This window comes from Paralichthys olivaceus, chromosome 15, assembly GCF_024713975.1.
Source record: "Paralichthys olivaceus isolate ysfri-2021 chromosome 15, ASM2471397v2, whole genome shotgun sequence".
NCBI classification, from domain to species: domain Eukaryota; kingdom Metazoa; phylum Chordata; class Actinopteri; order Pleuronectiformes; family Paralichthyidae; genus Paralichthys; species Paralichthys olivaceus.
Genome location: NC_091107.1, coordinates 18,358,611 through 18,375,762, shown reverse-complemented (window position 1 = coordinate 18,375,762; position 17,152 = coordinate 18,358,611). Strand labels below are relative to the sequence as shown.

At 40.0% G+C, this 17,152-nt stretch overlaps 1 protein-coding gene across 1 annotated transcript; it reads right to left on the bottom strand.

Annotated features, from left to right (window-relative positions):
• Positions 1 to 2,653: 2,653 nt before the first annotated feature.
• On the bottom strand, positions 2,654 to 15,306 carry ywhag1 (3-monooxygenase/tryptophan 5-monooxygenase activation protein, gamma polypeptide 1). Its single transcript, XM_020086040.2, has 2 exons — positions 15,043 to 15,306; positions 2,654 to 4,770 (listed from the first exon to the last, which is right to left on the bottom strand). Exons 1-2 carry the CDS (start codon positions 15,127 to 15,129, stop codon positions 4,114 to 4,116), a joined length of 744 nt encoding a protein of 247 aa, XP_019941599.1. The 5' UTR covers positions 15,130 to 15,306; the 3' UTR covers positions 2,654 to 4,113.
• Between the last annotated feature and the right edge of the window lie 1,846 nt (positions 15,307 to 17,152).

The window sequence follows — 17,152 nt, the reverse complement described above, 5'->3', positions numbered from 1 at the left end:
TGAGGTCGTGTGAAAGACAGTCAGCAGTGATTGGTCAGGGAGAAACAGTCATGTCTCATGACTGAGTCACAGCAAGAATTTATGACTCGACACTCCCCTAATCTAACACAACCAATATCTTGTTAAACATACATACTGTGGTAGTCTGAACCTGACATTAGACAGTGCAGAACAAAAATTGAACATACGCCAAATATCCTTGTTTTTTGGTTTTCCCTGCAACTCGTGAGTTAAACTTTGTTTTGACTGGTCTGACTGACTAAATGTAGTACAGGCTACATCAACATGATAAATAGAAAATAGCTTTTTTTTGTCCCACCATCATGCAGTTGCCTTAATCTGACCATTAAATAAGATAAGATATAAAAGCTTTTGAGAAAGACGTACACAAAATGGCTAAAGTAACTTCAGCTGTGACTGCAACAAAATCCTTAAATGTCAACATATAATTGAAAGAAAGTATTAACTAGATCTACCAAAGGTCTCATATCCCCATATGACAGCAGGTGGTGGGCTTTTTTTCTCCTGTCAACCAGGATTGGTCAGTGACAGCAGTGAGGTTGTTGACTGCCTTGATTTATAGTAGTAGGGCTGTCCTTGTCCTGTCATTGTTTTCTGAATGTGAGTGTAATGGACTGTCTTGTGAGTTAATTTTCAGACTGATGATAGTTATTTGTTTTACCCTGACATCAAAAGTAATCAAGGCCTTGAGTTTATTGAGATAATGAGGAAACAATACCATTTATTCTCAGAGGTGATCCACATTATCTGTCCTGGATGTAATTCCTTTAATATTGCAACATTTTAAACATCTAGATGCAGCCGGGCTCTCATCCATCTGAGCAATGCTCGCACCAGAATTAACTGTTTCTATAACTACTGGATTGATGGTCAGTAGAGGTTGCACAAAAAAATAATGTATTGGATGTATTGTTGTGAAATCGGCTTCAGGCATGTAATACATTAATGATTTATAGCTCTACACCTGTCAGTGCAGCCCTGCATCTTGTTCAACTGCTCAAAATTTTCTTGAGTTACGACAAAATAAGTAACAGGTCACTCGCACAGATTTAAGGTAAACATTTTTGGTATTTATTTATATCTTTATATACAGTATATGGTATTTGTGCCCCCTCTATACTTTGGTATTCCGAATCCCAACCGAGGCCTGAAGATATCTACCAAGATTTATGATGATTGTACAAATTCTCAAAGGTATAGATTTGATAAGCCCGACCCTTTGTGTAGTTATTTAGGTTAATAGTGATCATGTTTTTTGACCAATCTTGCTTAAGTATGATCCACCACGTCTGCATATTGTTGATGTAATTGAAGCCAAAACCCAACCCAGTTGTCAAAGTTAATGCCAACTACAATTTAGAACCACAACACAAGTGTCAGGACCTAGTATGTCTTAGCTCAGTCTATTAACATGACGTTCCTTGGCCTTCGACCAGTCTGCTTTAGCCTAAATCTGTTAGCATGATAATCCATGACCTAAGGCCTGTTAGTTTAAGCCTTAGTCTCCCAGCATGCTGTAAAAGGAACTGCTAGCTTTAGCCTCAGTGTATTAGTATAATTTATTGACCTTTGACCTGTTAGTTTTAGCCTAAATCAGTTGGCTTGATGTAAAAACCTAGGCTCTGTTAGCTTTAGCCTCAATTTGTTAGTATTACATTCCATGACTTAAGACTTGTCAGTTTTACCCTCAGTGTGTTAGCATATCTTGTTGATCTGGAACTTGATGTCTGTAGTCTCAGGTCTATTGAGTCATGGTAGGGATCAGTTCACTTCTTAATCATCAGTAGGTAACATGTGAGATAGAAGAAAGTTGTATGTTGGTCACACATTAACTTGTTGTATTTGCAGGTTGGTGGTGCAGGCTCCTCCTGACCTCTGTAAACAGGAACCATATTCCTTCAGAGAACAAGATCTGCCAAGCTGATGTTAAATCACGAGTGGAGGCACAGGAAGTAATTAAGTACTGGGTTAGTGTTACTTTTTGAGTCTTGCATTTAACACAGCGACTTTGTTTTATGATTCTGTTTGTGTTTTTTTATCTTGCCTTATTTTTCAGTGTTTTTCACTTTATTTTTCTAACCTAGATGTTGATTCTACCTCTGCACTTCTTATCCGCTTATATCCCTGCTTGCCTTTTCCTTTACTATGATTGTAAAGCATGTTCAACTCCTGTTGTTTTCAATGTGCCATATAAATAAATCAGATTTTACTTGAAACCTGTTTTCCTCTTCCATGTGTCAGTGTTTTTTTCAGTTAGAAACAGATACTTAAAAGTCAGATGACCAAGTCTAATTTATTCAATTTCATTGTTCATAAACCCATTAAGAAATGGCTATTTGCATACTGTCAGCAAGAAGGCTCCAAGTTCAAATCCCTGCCTCTTGGCCAATATCAGCTAGGATTGCCTCCAGCTCCCCCCGCAACCCTCAAAAAGCGTTATCTATTTATTGGATGGATGGATGAATTTAATTAAAGTGCAGTTTTGAAATACTTGCACTGTGCAATTAAAAACTCTGAAAGCAGCCATTCTGTGTTGTGAAAGCCCATTTCTGCTTCAGACATCAAACATCAAAAGCCATAGTTTTCTTCACTCTCTGTCACCCTTACCAAGAACTGCATGTCACCATAGCGATGTCTGTAACAGATCAATTTATTGTTAACAATCACTGTTTTGGTATAGCGTACTTCAGCAAATCGAGTAAAGAAAACACAGATTAAAATAAGCTAGCTAACAATTGCAATAAAAAGAAATAAATAGAAAATAATCTGATTAAAGTCTAGTAATTCCATGTTCATATGAATACATAACATCTACAGTATAAGTTAATAAATTGAAGCTACTGTATAAATACATCACCAGCATGCACAATATTGTATTATGGAGAATATTGGAGCAGTTATCATCTTACACTGAAGAAACAGTATAATAGGCAAGTGCATTTCTTGACCAAGAAGAAACTGAAGACGAAGTAAATCCACAAACTTCAAATTTGCTTTTAGAGCTTCCACTAAACATTGCATGTGCTCTATCCACAAATTGTACTTGGGTCTCAAATCAAGTCTGTGGTTACAGGTGCCGTTTCAGAGATCCTACTTCTTGTTATGAAGATAGCATAACTGGAGTTTAAGGGTGGACTTGTTTATTGTTTAATAATTTTCAAACATCACATTTGTTAAACTTTCCATTAATTTTTCTGCTATCCAGATTTTTCAAATAATTTCATATGAGCATAAGGATCCAATAGTTGTTATAGTAACAACAATACTGACAATAAGAATTGGGTGCCAAAAACAGTTAATTTATTCAATAAAGCACATCAGCACATGAGAGGGACAAGCTGCACTAACTTTACTTTATGGATTTGTTTTTTAAGTTACAGTATGACTGTGTGACACATACCTGACACAAAGCAAACAAAAACATTATTTTTTTAATGTTATGTTCAATAACAGACACAACCTGCTTCTCACTCAGCGATCATAATGTGGTGCAACTAAAGATGCCGGGTACGTTTGTTACGTAATGAAGTTCGACACCCCGTCTTCACTTCTGTAACCTGTCTGCTCCCTCACTCATTTTCGATCTCTCTTTCACTAAACAAGGCCATGACATTCAAGGTTACCCTAATTTTCTAGTTGCTCAAGCATTGGAACTCAATTTCTGAACTCCCCTCACAAAATACAATAAGACAGCTCAGCTTCATTTGCGCGATAAGACCAGTCTCTGCCAGTGTGAAGGTATCATAACCTGACAGTCACACTGTGATGAACAACATACCTCTTGCTTCTACAGTGGTATTTTGGCAAATGCTGCAGAGGCTATCAAGGAGGGGGTTTCATTCTTTTTTTTTAATTTAAGGTTATTTCTCAAACTAAAATCTTCTTCCCTCCTCCTACTTTTTTCACTTTTAACTGGAAAAATAAAGAACAGCAGCCACGTTAGTACCATCAGCTAAATTGGCTGCCGATGTTCAACCGCCCCATCCCACCCTCCCTTTTTTTTCTAAGAACTTTTTTTAAACTATTTTTATTTTGTCATCATTTGTGAGCGCGCGTGTTGTGTTGTTTTGGCAGAATGAGATTTTGGACTCTTTAATTGTTGCCCTCTCCGCCCTCGTCATCCTGCTGGTCACTTGTCCACAGCGTCAAGTTGTCTCGTAGCAGCTGCATGATGAGAGTGGAGTCTTTGTAGGAGTCCTCGTTGAGGGTGTCCAGCTCGGCGATGGCGTCATCGAAAGCGCTCTTGGCAAGGTGGCATGCCTGCTCGGGGGCGTTCTGGATCTCGTAGTAGAAGACGGAGTAGTTGAGAGCCAGGCCCAGGCGGATGGGATGGGTGGGCTGCATGTGCTCCTTGCTGATCTCATGGGCCTCACTGTAGGACTTCTCAGAGGACTCAACCACCGCGGCTCTCTTTTCCCCCGTGGCCACCTCGGCCAGGTAGCGGTAGTAGTCACCCTTCATCTTCAAGTAGAACACCTTGCTCTCCTGCTGCTCTTCATTGCAATTCTTGATCAGGAAGTTGTCAAGGAGGTTGAGCACATCCTGGCAGACGGTTTCCAGCTCCTTCTCTATCTTTTCCCGGTAGGCCCTCACCATCTCGATCTTCTTCTCATTGCCATCAGCTGACGTCTTCTGCTCAATGCTAGAGATGACACGCCAGGATGAGCGCCTTGCACCGACCACGTTCTTATAGGCCACAGAGAGCAGGTTCCTCTCCTCATTGGATAGTGCTTCATTCAGCTCTGTGACCTAAAAAAAGAGAATAATATGCAGGCATTAGCATATTGTGAATTGTCTCATTTATGTCAAATGTGAGTATAGGATAGGATTCAACAGCTGATAATAAAATATGACCATCCACGCTAAAGTGCGTTAAACACAGCACATCCAGGTACAACAATAACATGGTGGTAGAACAGAATATGTTAAGAAATACAAAGCTACAACTGTCACGAGTGGCTCCGAACAAACTCTACAACATCCAAGACAAGATCCACTGCATCCAGAAGGGTCAGACCCGCCCCCACCACTATGACATCATCCTGTCAGGTGACTCCTGATTGGCTGTCCAAAGGTCTGAAAGCTGCTTTTGTTTTGACAGGCCTGTGTCTGGCTGGAGGATTTAATCCTTTATACCCCACTGGGACTGTGCAGCAGAGGCATCTTTACAGACCTTTTCTGGGTGTAAAGCCTGTTGTTACTTTCTTTTTCAGCACAGATTTCAGTTCCATGAGCAGGGGGGCCCCTGCAGATCACGTGGAACAGCTCTTCACAATGCTTTTACTGAACACTATGTCGGTCAACATAACTTTCAGTCACAATTTTGTCTGTTCAGCTGCACCATTCCTTATTTATTCTCAAATATTTAAATGTATTGTTCTATGCTTTGATTTCAGCATAAACTGGGACATTATATTATGTACCTTTCAGAAACAATTGTAAAAATGCAGATATTCCTTAAACCTTTTCAATATTGTATGAAATCCAAATGAATTAATTTTTAATTTTTGGTCACATATATTTCTGCTCTTTCACCCTGGACACTTTGGACTGGGGGATTTTCCCAGTTGATAATTGCACATAGGCAATGTTAGGGGAAACCATACAATAGATATTTAACTAAAAATCCAAAATCCCAGTCCCATGACAAATGCTAAACAAAAAATGGAGAATCAACAAAGTGAACAAGATTCAAACAATGTGCCTCGACCAAATTCCATGGCCTTCATCCAATAGTTGTTGAGACATTTCTGTCTGGACCGACAGACACTGCCATCCCAGAGAGAGCTAAAAAAGATAAATTTAATTTCTTATTTGCTGCAATATTTTCTTGTTATTTACTTTATTACAGTCAAAAAAGTTATGTATCATCCCCTTTGTCCTAACCATGCAGGTGGGGTCACAATGTGTTCAAAGAGCATTTTGGAACTTTTAATCTCATAGTAGGGTAAATATTTCACAGAGGTTGAACTGCATGATGGGGTATCAAAAGACACATGGCAGAGCCACAGCGTCTTGCTCAAGCACACTGACACAGTAGAAAGCTTAATCCTGTAACCTTTGAGGTTCTTCGCAGTCACAACCAACTCACAGCTGTGTCACTCTAGAATAGCAAGCAGAAGCTGCTAATCCATGTTGCTGTTGTTATTACAGTCTTGGTTGACACATGTGCATTACTCATTATGTCCTCATCCAACAAACTTGTTCTCAGTATGCATTAACCCTTAACACACCCATTTTCACTTTCATTCTGTGTGATGGTAGAAATCAAAGCAGCAGTGCTGACCATTTTCAGTAATAGGATTGCTAGAACTGTAAAAGGAAGGCAGTAGAGGGCAAACAGCAATCTCTGATGCAATCTCCTGTTTCCATGGTGACTGCAAAATCTGCTTTGTTTCGTGAGGAGCGTATTATCTCTGCTGGAGACAGTGGCCACAAGCTGCTAATACTAAGGACACTGATGTAGAGGATGGTGAGGAGAAAGATGCGGCACTGTGGACTAGTGCTAACAAGCTACTTCATATATCGCACCTTTATAGTGACTAATACACCGAGACACATGGGTGAACACGAAATCCATAAGCAATCCTTTAACTTCAGTCATGTTTCATCTTGTGCCATACAGGCCTAAGGATAGTGTTGTCTGATAGTTGATCCGTCTATCCAGTTTGTTTAGTGAACACACCCATGCTGCATAAACCTGAGTATTTTAAAAATCCAAGAGCTTTCCCGATCGCAATCATACTGCCTGCAGCTCTTCAGTTAATTCTGAATATCAGTCTGTCCAACACCTCCTGACAGAAATCTCTCAACAAGTATTGTAAGGATTGCTATTAGATTCATGGTCCCAAGAGGATGATACCTCGAGACTTTGGATATCCCCTGATTTTATAACTATCGTGATCATGAGACAAACCTATGTGAAATGTCATGACAACAACTATGATCAAAAGTTATGAGTTTATGAGTTATAATTAGTTATGAGATTTAGTTATTGAAAAGCACCATGACAGCTTTGCAAAAATGCTTGCAAGGCTGTAGATTCCAGTTTGTGAAATATCGAATTCTAAAAATGGCAGATTACCATGAATTTGATTAAAAACCACTGTCATCACACTGTATCTCTTTCCTCTGTTGCCACCATAAATCAAATACCAACTTGGCCAATCTGAAACCAAAGTGAAGCCAAGAAATTTACAGACAACCTTAATGCTTGTAATAGAAAACAAATACTGATAGATTTGATCACATGAATTGTTCTGAAGAGCTATCCTGAATTGAATCTTTCCTTCATTTTTAAACAGCTAATTAGCAAGGCTCAGAGCTTAATCATCAGTGTGCTTTATTCTTCCTTATTATGCAATGTAATGAACCATGCAGCCTCAAGAGGACCTGTAGCAGGGTGGGGGAGGTTTATGTTTGATTACTAAGGAGTGTTTCCGCACAAAACATCAAACAATCTTTTACAATGGTCATATCTAAATTAACCTCTGTACTGACAAACAATAAAATAGCATCCGTTGCATAATGACCCCACTTACAAGCCCAGGAGAAAGTAACCCCCCCCCCATTAGTCATTCTGAAACTTAACACTGCTCTATGCCTCAGTTCATTAAATTACAATTAGTGTAAATTAGTAGCTGAGCTGCGGAAAATGCAACAAGAAGAGTGGGTCATTACTTGAGCAACAGAGAGGTCAGAAAAACGAGGCCTAAACAACCCATCTGTACAAACATGGCTGCCATTGTTTCAGAGGGCTGCAGGGTGAGCAGAAAGCCCTGACGGAAGCTGTGGTGCGGGGATGACAATAGAGCTCTGTCTACCCATAAAGCTCATCAATTGCGCCTGCTCTCTCATGACTCATTCTTGCACTAGGCGGTCAAACTTCCAAACAACTGAGTGTTAATACAAACAAAAGGCCAGACAGGACAATCAATAACTTCCTCTTTGACAGCCTAACTGCATGGCCATTAATATCCACAGTAAGAGCTGCATGGCTGGGGGAGTGAGAGGATCACTTGGGGGTGAGTGGAGGCCAGGTTATTCCCACTACTTTACATTTAAATGAAATAGGTTACAAATCCACATGATAGAGGCTTGCCACAGTCCCACTGCTCCCCATTTTTCTTCCTGTTCCAGGCTTCTCCTCTGTCTTTTCCCTGCTCATTTGCTGTCACTCCCCGGTCTCCTAACTTGATGTGACATCCCCCCTCCTGCCCCACTACTGACCCTCTTTCAGGCAGCAAAGCACAAAGGCACCGTGGTCTACCTGACGTCACTGGCGGTGTGAATGGGACTAGCTGGTTTAGCTTCAATGAGCCTGGGACTAAAAGAAAAGGATGGATGCATGGCAGTGTATGTGAGTGTCTTAGTAATGAAGAGGGAGGCTCAGGTAGCTGTTTGTTGCTAAGGTACCACCTATGACAGTAGGTTTTCCTATAATTACAGCAGATAGCAAAAAATAAGACGCACTAAAGGCTGATCACTCAAAAGGAATGAGAAAGATGCATAGACCTAATTAGGCAACCGGGCTGGTATGGATAGACGCCAAACTCTCGCTGATATGAGCAGGGGGTCACTCTGTTGGTATTGTACTGTTAATAAAAATAAACAGGCAGCACACAATGTAACCAAAAGTGAAAATAAAAAAATAACCCTGTTACATAATGCTTCAAATATTACTGAGAAAGTTATGGCTTATTAAAAAATATAAAGGATGTGCAGCGTAAGACTATCGGCTCCCACATTTGTTCCTGTATAGCTGTTTCAAATGTAAATGGCTGGCTATTACACACAGTTGTGTTTTCATTGATAGTTACCTGCTATACAATGGTTATAAACTCATTAGGTCAATACTAATAAAAAGTCAATTCTTCAATTCTAGATGACAACTTGGTTTCACTAGTGTCATCACATATTGTCTAATCGTATTACTAATAAAGACACTACTAAGATTCTTTGGTAATAGCATGACTAATAGTTGGTCACTGTCTCAATGCCACAGGATTTGTTTCACACTTGTGTATCTAGAGTTGGTCTATCTTCTAAGGCCCCAGATCTTCTTAACCCTTCTAACTCATTATTATTAATTATCAGACATTATTACTGAGGAATGACTGTGTCTCCATATATGACGATTTTGCAGTTATTCAACATCTATGTGTGCTGGATCCTGCCACATCGCATCTAATCTGTCTATGAAGTGAACGTTGTTTGAATGCAGAAGGAGAAGATTGGGGAATTAGCAGTGTTCATCCAGACCAAAAACGGGCAACAAAAAAAGGGTGTGTGTTGTGAGATACAAGATCCAGGAAGTTCAGTTAGTCAAACAGGTTAATACCTTTGAAGGCTTATCAGTAGATTAGTCATGATGTTTTTTTCCATAGAACTTGTGACAACACCCATTTTAAAGGTCAAACTGGTAATTTAACATCGTTACTTCTAGAAGATGCCGACTTCAAATAAAATCTGCAGATCGACTAATTATTTTATCAGTTTATCTTTTGGGAATGGGGTTAAATCTGGAATGTTGCCAAATATGAGTTTTTGTCTTGATACAAAATCTTTTGCCTTTCCTTGGGTCACGTGATTAGACTCTTGGTTTTCACAATATTCTGTTGATCAACAGTTGTTGGTAGTAACCGTAGACTGTATATAAAGATGGACAACATGACAGCTCCCAAAAGTGAAGCCAAATCACCGTTATCGCCCCCTGGTGACTATAAATATGGCAGTACTCATACCCGGGATATTTTATCATAATGTGAGACACATCATCCATCTTTATGTACAGTCTATGCTAGTAATGTGTAGGACAAAAATAAATATACTAGCACGTTACCATGAATTTTAAGAATGTAGTATTTAAGACATATCGTTAATTATGTTATACAAATGTTTTATGAGGAAGAAAATACATTCAGCATATTTATACTCTCCCCCTGAGAGGAGGTTTTCAGTAACTACTGTATGTTAGTCCTTTCTTCTTTTTCATCTTTAGCTGTCTTTCCCTTCTTAAGAACTATAACACAACTGCAGGTCAATGTCAATGTGATGCTGCTTACATTAGCGTGCATGCACTCACCTAAAATGAGTAAGCAAAAATCGACATCAGCAAAACTGAATGATGCATCAAGATAATTAAGTACTGTTGAGCAATATCACGCAGTTGACATATTGTTGTAAATATGGTAGGTGTAGGGAGGTGGGTGTACGTAGTGCCTCTGTGACTCACCACCGAGTCATGACACATCGCAGGACATCCTTAAATGTCCTCAGATGACATTGGCTGCATTGCATTCGTAATTGGACAGGGATTTAGGAGCATGCTCATACGTTTGAAATAAAGCAATAGAAGATTGATGCTTCCTATGCCCCCTAGACAAATACTGGAAGAGGAAAATGAGGATAAACTAGAACAGGAAGCAGAGACTGAGAGAAGACAGACATTTTCTGGGGCTATAGCCCAATTTCCTAGTTTTGTGCACTGATTGCATCTAAAATAAAGCTCAGCATATGTGTCAAATAAAAAGAAAAATCCTTAGTCCTCCAGCTACATTATGTGCACATTTAGAAACTATGAATCTCATTTGATTTTGAAGATATGTCCCTAAAGATGCAGCATCCCACTCACACCCACTCCTGCACAGTGCACACAACAAGGATTTCTATTGAAAAATGTGTCTTGCTGCAAAGGTAGCCGAACGGTTTTGATTTAAACAGTGAGAACTTCAGGTGTCAACATATATTATGGTTCAGATCCCTACTTTTCTATGTATGTTGTTTCCCATAGCAACAGACAAATCGGATGCCCTTGACTTCAGAGAAACAGTGACAGTTTTTTTTCTGGCAATTTTAAGAAATGACACTGACATTTAAAGTTAACATACAACAGAAGAAACCAGTAGTTATTTGGTTTATCAGTACGTGGTGGTGTATGGTTCCATGCGCTACATTTACAGCATAAGAACAGCAATAACAATTATAAGTAACAATACTACATTTACACATTCATCCTGCATTGAAAGTTACTGACCCGTTTTTAAAGCTTATCTTAAATGTATTTAAATTACTGCAATTAGATCATTAGCTATTTTGCAGCACCATGGGAATTTCAGACATTAATGTGATTTCTTCATCCAATTCAATAAAAACGAAATCACATAGTAAATACATATGAAACACGCATACTATGCAGCAGCTGCAGTGCCATCTGTTAATGTATTGAACGAACTTCCATGGCAGAATGATGTTCTCAGTTTATTGTGTGTGATGGAAGCCCTGGCTCACTGTGCCATGCACTTCCTGAGACACGGGATGAGTGTGTGTCAAAGCTGACTGTTCACGTCATGTATGAAGAATGGTACAGACAGTAACGATGTCATGTTTGTAAAGAGGTGGCATTCACAACTTGGATGTTGCTGCAGTATTTCCTGAATTTGTTTCTAGAACCTGACTGGTTTATCATTTAAATAGATGTGCATTCCAGTTTATATTTTAGGTTAAAAAATGTGTTTATTTTTTTAAATTCAACTTCAATATATTATGTTGTATTTGTGTTTTTCTTTTTTTAATCTATAGTTATTTAGAATTAAGTGTTTGGTTAAACTTTAAAATATAAAGCCTTAATCACATTAATTTGTCATAAGGTTTTCATTATGACATCTTAGAAATCATTGCCAAATGTATTTACAGTATTGGAAATGTGTTACTCTCTAATAGAAAAGCATCATATTATTTATATGTAATGTAAGTATTGGCATCAGCTAGCAAAAATCCTTATTGTTTGGCTAAATTTGTAGCTACTGTAATAAAAATTACAGAATAGTATTAATTTACAGAATATTATTAATATTAAAAATGAGAGATAGTGATAATTGGTAGCTTATTTGGGCTGGTGACATAAAAACTGTGTAAATTAGAGACGAACACAACAGTCTGAGCTGCTGTTAGATGTCTGCCACTGCTTTGGTAAAGAAAATAGGGATTTTAATTAATGGTATTTTAAACATTCATGCATGACTGGCAGTTTCAAAGAAAAGCTAATGAGATAGGCAGAGGCAGAGAGAGAGAGTAGAGTGAAATGTAACCTTTATTGTGCAGTAGCTTTATGTAATACCATTCTGTGTAACTCTTAGCAGGGATTTGTATGCAGCTACATGTGCAGACTGTTATCTCTGACAATGATCATGATCACGTATTAACTTGTGAATGCAGTCAAACCTGGGTTGAACATGTGTCAGGCCTGGTTTGTAACAGGAGAATAAGTGTGGTATGAAAGCAAGTATTGTGTTTTTTCTACCTAAAATATTTAAAACTGACTTGACACTTAGTGATTTTTTTTGTGAGAGCAGAAGTTGAATTTTATACCCAAAATGGCCAAGTAGACTTTTATCACTCCTCACACTCAACATATACCCTGAGGGAAAGATACATATAATATATTGCATAGAAATAGATAGTATTTAGTGGCATGTTGTTGATATTGTAATATTTTGGAAATACTCTCCAGGCAAAACCACTGCAGGCAAGGATTTTAACTCTCGGGCAATTTTGTGATGACATCATCTTCATCCTCAGTATTGAGAGTCGGATGTTTGAGTTGCTAAGAGACACCCAATTTACATAAGTGGTAACATTTACCCCATTACTGTAGCGCAAATCACACACATTAAGAGCTTTTTTGTGAATTCAATGGACTTCTATCATTCCATGTTAACAATATAGGGTCGGAAACATAAAATAAAAAAAACAAATTTTCTTTTTTTCCTAGTTTTATGTCCTGTCTCAAGGTCTGAGAGACAGAACATAGGTGAATACCAGTGAATGTAATGTAAGCTGGGGACCCACACAGACCAGGTTTTGTGCTTTATAGATTTAGAGAAAGTCCACAATAGTGGCAAAACTGTGGTTGATGTGAATCTGGTATTGGGTTACAAATATATAATTACACCCACAGCTGACCCCAGGAGACAAACAACACACACACAGCCCTGGATGATTTTCGTTAAATCTGATTCTTTGTCCCTGATCTCTTGGTAAAGAAAGTAATGGCTCGGTTAATGAAGCTTAAGCTTTTAACTGATGTGACCTGCTGTACAACTAGTTCGCTATAATCTTACAAATGACGGTGGTAAAACATTTCAATTACAGTGCTAAGAGCGGCCCACCAACATTATCATTATTTTTTGGTTGTGCCTGGTTCCTGTTCTCTGAAGCGTTACAATCCCCTGGAGGATTGGAGCAGCGCCGCGTGCTGTGATCCTGGTTATTTGGTTCCGTTGGCACGGTTACCATGCCTGCAGTGGCAAGGGATTCCCCTCAAATGATGGGCGAGGCAGCAGACACACCCCGCTGCCCAGTGCTGCAGAGAGACTGGCTGGGTGAGGGGCAGCTCTCCCCCTCGCTCTCTCTCTCTGACTCGGCATAAATTGGAAGGGGTGGAGCTCTGCCCCCTCTGGTATTACCACTACACCCTGGTCCTAAAGTGCAGTGCACGCCATGGCCTTTAAATACGCTGACAGCTTACTTGTTGACTCCTAGAGTTGAAGCTGATGTAGAGACAGGAGCTTCCCACTTATTTTGTCTTGAAAACTGCTCTCCACAGCTTGGGCATGCACTGATACTACTGCTGGTAGCAAACAGATACGAGTCGTAGAAATCTGATTATATACAGATGAAATTTATAGAAATATGAAACCAAAACCACAGCCTTTGAATATAAAATGAAAAGAGATGATAAAGGCTAACATAGCACTTTAAAGCCACCATTAGTGTCCACAGCCACAATATGAGCCTCCAATAGGATATTAGTCTTTGTAATAAAAGGAGAGTGGGCCTTGTCACACATCACATCCCACCATCCCTACTCTTCCCCTGCCAATGTGTCCATCCCTGTGTGATGCCATTGTCCAGATAACTGATGATATGGGGAGACGCAGCCTTTTGTGGGGCTGTGATGAAAAGGCTGTCTATGAAATGGTGCACTACGGGTGGGCCTGTGCTGCATCTTGGCAGATGCTGCGGCACGCCTCTGTGTGTGGAGACCTGCTGGAGGAGGCCGAGGACGCAGGGATGCGGCTGCTGCTGCTGCACAGCATCGATTAGACAACAGGCAGCTCGTCATGCTACAGCTCGCACAGCAACAAAAAAAAAAACTGCATTTGCTGCAATATGACATCTACAGAGCTTTCTGGAAGGCTGTCCCTACACCCACGTCTGAGGGGGGAACGCTTCGTCGTTTGCGCGTTTCCTGCTGCGCTAATCGATTGCGATCGTCAACCTTCAGCTGTTACCGATGCGCACGAAGAAGAGGACAGAGTGTGTGGCTTCTGTAACACACACACACACACACATGATGTGGTGCTCAGCTTCGTGCAAACCGGAACACGACCATCACCTCAGCCTCCGATGCCCCTCACCATCACCATCATCATCATGGTACCCAGCTATACACCTCGTCCTTTGCGCATCTTTCTCCGCGGTCCCTCCTATTCTCAACGCTCCCTTTGCGCCACGCAGACAGCTACATAACGGCGCTGTGCGTGATTTCTGTGCGTTAGTTTCCTTCTGCTTGTTCGCAGCCTTGGAAGAGAGGAGCCCGGCCAAAGGCACCGCCCCAAGATCAAACAGTCCGCATTTCACACACAGCCACAATCCACCGCAGCGCCCCGCCGCCTCCCCGTGAACGAACCAACCGCACCTCGCTACATCTGAGCCGTGGAGGTGAGGTGAGGGACATGTCTGGTGAGAATGTGAACACAGGCTTTCTGGGCCTTGCACTGCCATAACGATGCTGGTCAGACAAACCCCGGCGCAGCGGTGGTTTTACCCCAGACATGTCTTCTTCTCACATGTCGTGTGCTTCCACACACACCGCCTCACCGACGCTGCATCTTTACTGCCAACATGCGCTTTGAATCACGGGGGCTCCGTCTATTGTCTGCGTGTCAGCGCACTCACACTGGCACAGTGATAACGGCAGTGAGGAGGAGAAAGTTGGTGACAAAGGAAGCTACTTACCGACTTCATGGCAGCTGCCATATCATCGTACCGCTCCGCCTGCTCGGCCAGCCGGGCTTTCTGCACCAGTTGCTCGCGGTCTACCATTGTGGCGGTGGTCGTCGTGTGCGCGTGGAGTGTGTGTGACACAGGGAGCGTGTGTGTGAGTGTGTGCGGAGCTGCGCTGTGTGTGTGGAGCTGGACGTCGTAATGTGAACGCGTTGGAAGCAGAGCGGAGATGAGGCTCCTCGCGCTGCAGCTGCTGTCTGTCCGTCTGTCTGACGCCCCTCCTCCTCCCCCTCCCAAACTCTCTCCCCCTGCTGGAGTCACCACCCACACGAGGCGTGTCCTCCCGCTGAGTGACAGCAGCCACAGATGTTATTACACGTTTAAAAGAGGAGGATTATCGCACTGACTTCAGTTTGAACATGATGATGATGACAATGACATGAGGAATAGGAATAGCAGTAAGAATTACAATATAATACATCTATTATTTATAACACTCCTCAATACTAGTAACAAAGTGCTGTACAATAAACAATATTAATCTCACAAACAATCAGAATATAAATAACAATAATACTAACAATAATAATAATACAATGAAATGAGTAATAGTAATAGCAACAATAATTACAGTAATATAATACATCTATTATTTATAGCACTCCTCAATACAAGTAACAAAGTGTTGTGCAATAATAACAACATTAAACTCACAAACAATCAGAATATAAATAATAATTATGTTAACAATAATAATAATAACAATGAAATCAGTAATAATTCTAGTTCATCTATTTGTATAGCACTCCTCAATACAATTTACAAAGTGCTGTTCAATAAACATGTGAAACTCACAAGCAATCAGAATATATATAATAATAACACTAACAATAAGTATAAAAATTGTAATGATAATAATATATCTATTTGTATAGCACCTTCAAATGTACACGGGATATGCAACATGTTCAATCTAAAAACAGACTTAACTCAAATGATAAATACAATCGTTGTCCCACAATGGGGAAATTTGCAAAAGTAAAACAAACAGTCCAAATGTACATTGAAGAATATGAACATGTATAATGCTCTCACAATGTTAACAAGAAACTGTTAAATGTGATTTGCAGATCATAAAACATAACATATTTTTGTTGCTTTAATAAAGTGAGCCATTGGGGGCCTATGCAACTATTGTATGTTTAAACGAAACAAGAAAATGTAAGAATATACATTTAATGCCATTGGCAGCACGGTGGTGCAGTGGATATTTACTGTCTTGCTGGCTTGAACCATAGTCTGTAAATAAAGATGGATGACGCATCTCCACTGCGTTCGAATACCAAATGATGCTAGCTTGTCAATGACAATGTCATCTGGATCTAAAGTCTGCTCAGAAGCTATCTCTCCGATAAACAGACTCAATCAGTTTCCAGTCAGTCTTAGCTGTCAATCATGACATTTCATTTTTTTTTATTTAATCAAATAACTAATAAAACAACTTCAATGAAAACACTTAAACATACATCAGTGTGATAAGAACCATCTAAAATGATAAACATCATTGACTGCATTCAACCACCAGGGGTCAGTTGAGGCACTTTGGCTTCACTTTTGGGAAGCAGTCCTTTTGTCTATCTTTATGTACAGTCAATAAACCAGCTCTGTGGAGTGTGCATGTTATGTTACATGTTCTCCTGGTTTTCTCTGGGTTCACTCCCACAGTCCAAAGATTGCAGGTTAACTAGAGACTTGAAAATGCTCATAGGTGTGATTGTGAGTGTGATTGTTCGTCTCTGTATGTCGACTTCTACATGGTGTACCCTGCCTCTTGGCAACTGTGCCCTTAAAGGATAAGCAGCATAGATTTTAATGTCAGATATTTATAATAATGATAGTAATTAATGAAACAGATTTCCCAGAAATGACACCGCACAGACAAAGCCTGTGTAGCTAATAAAGAAAAGACCCCTGTACCCTCAGAGCAGTTCTCATCTTGTGTCTGATCTAATTGCAACAGTATCATATGGAAGAGAAACAGCAAGCCTATGGTCCTTTAATATTAAAGAATTAATCATAACATGTATGCTTTTCACTGTGAAATTATACATTTTAATGTGTT

What these genes read in the sequence shown, in the direction of transcription:
- ywhag1 (XM_020086040.2), bottom strand. Translation starts at nt 15,129, where the DNA reads ATGGTAGACCGCGAGCAACTGGTGCAGAAAGCCCGGCTGGCCGAGCAG. An exon ending in TGGCAGCTGCCATGAAGTCG is followed by an intron (nt 4,771 to 15,042) that starts GTAAGTAGCTTC and finishes CTCTTTTTTTAG; the next exon opens with GTCACAGAGCTGAATGAAGC.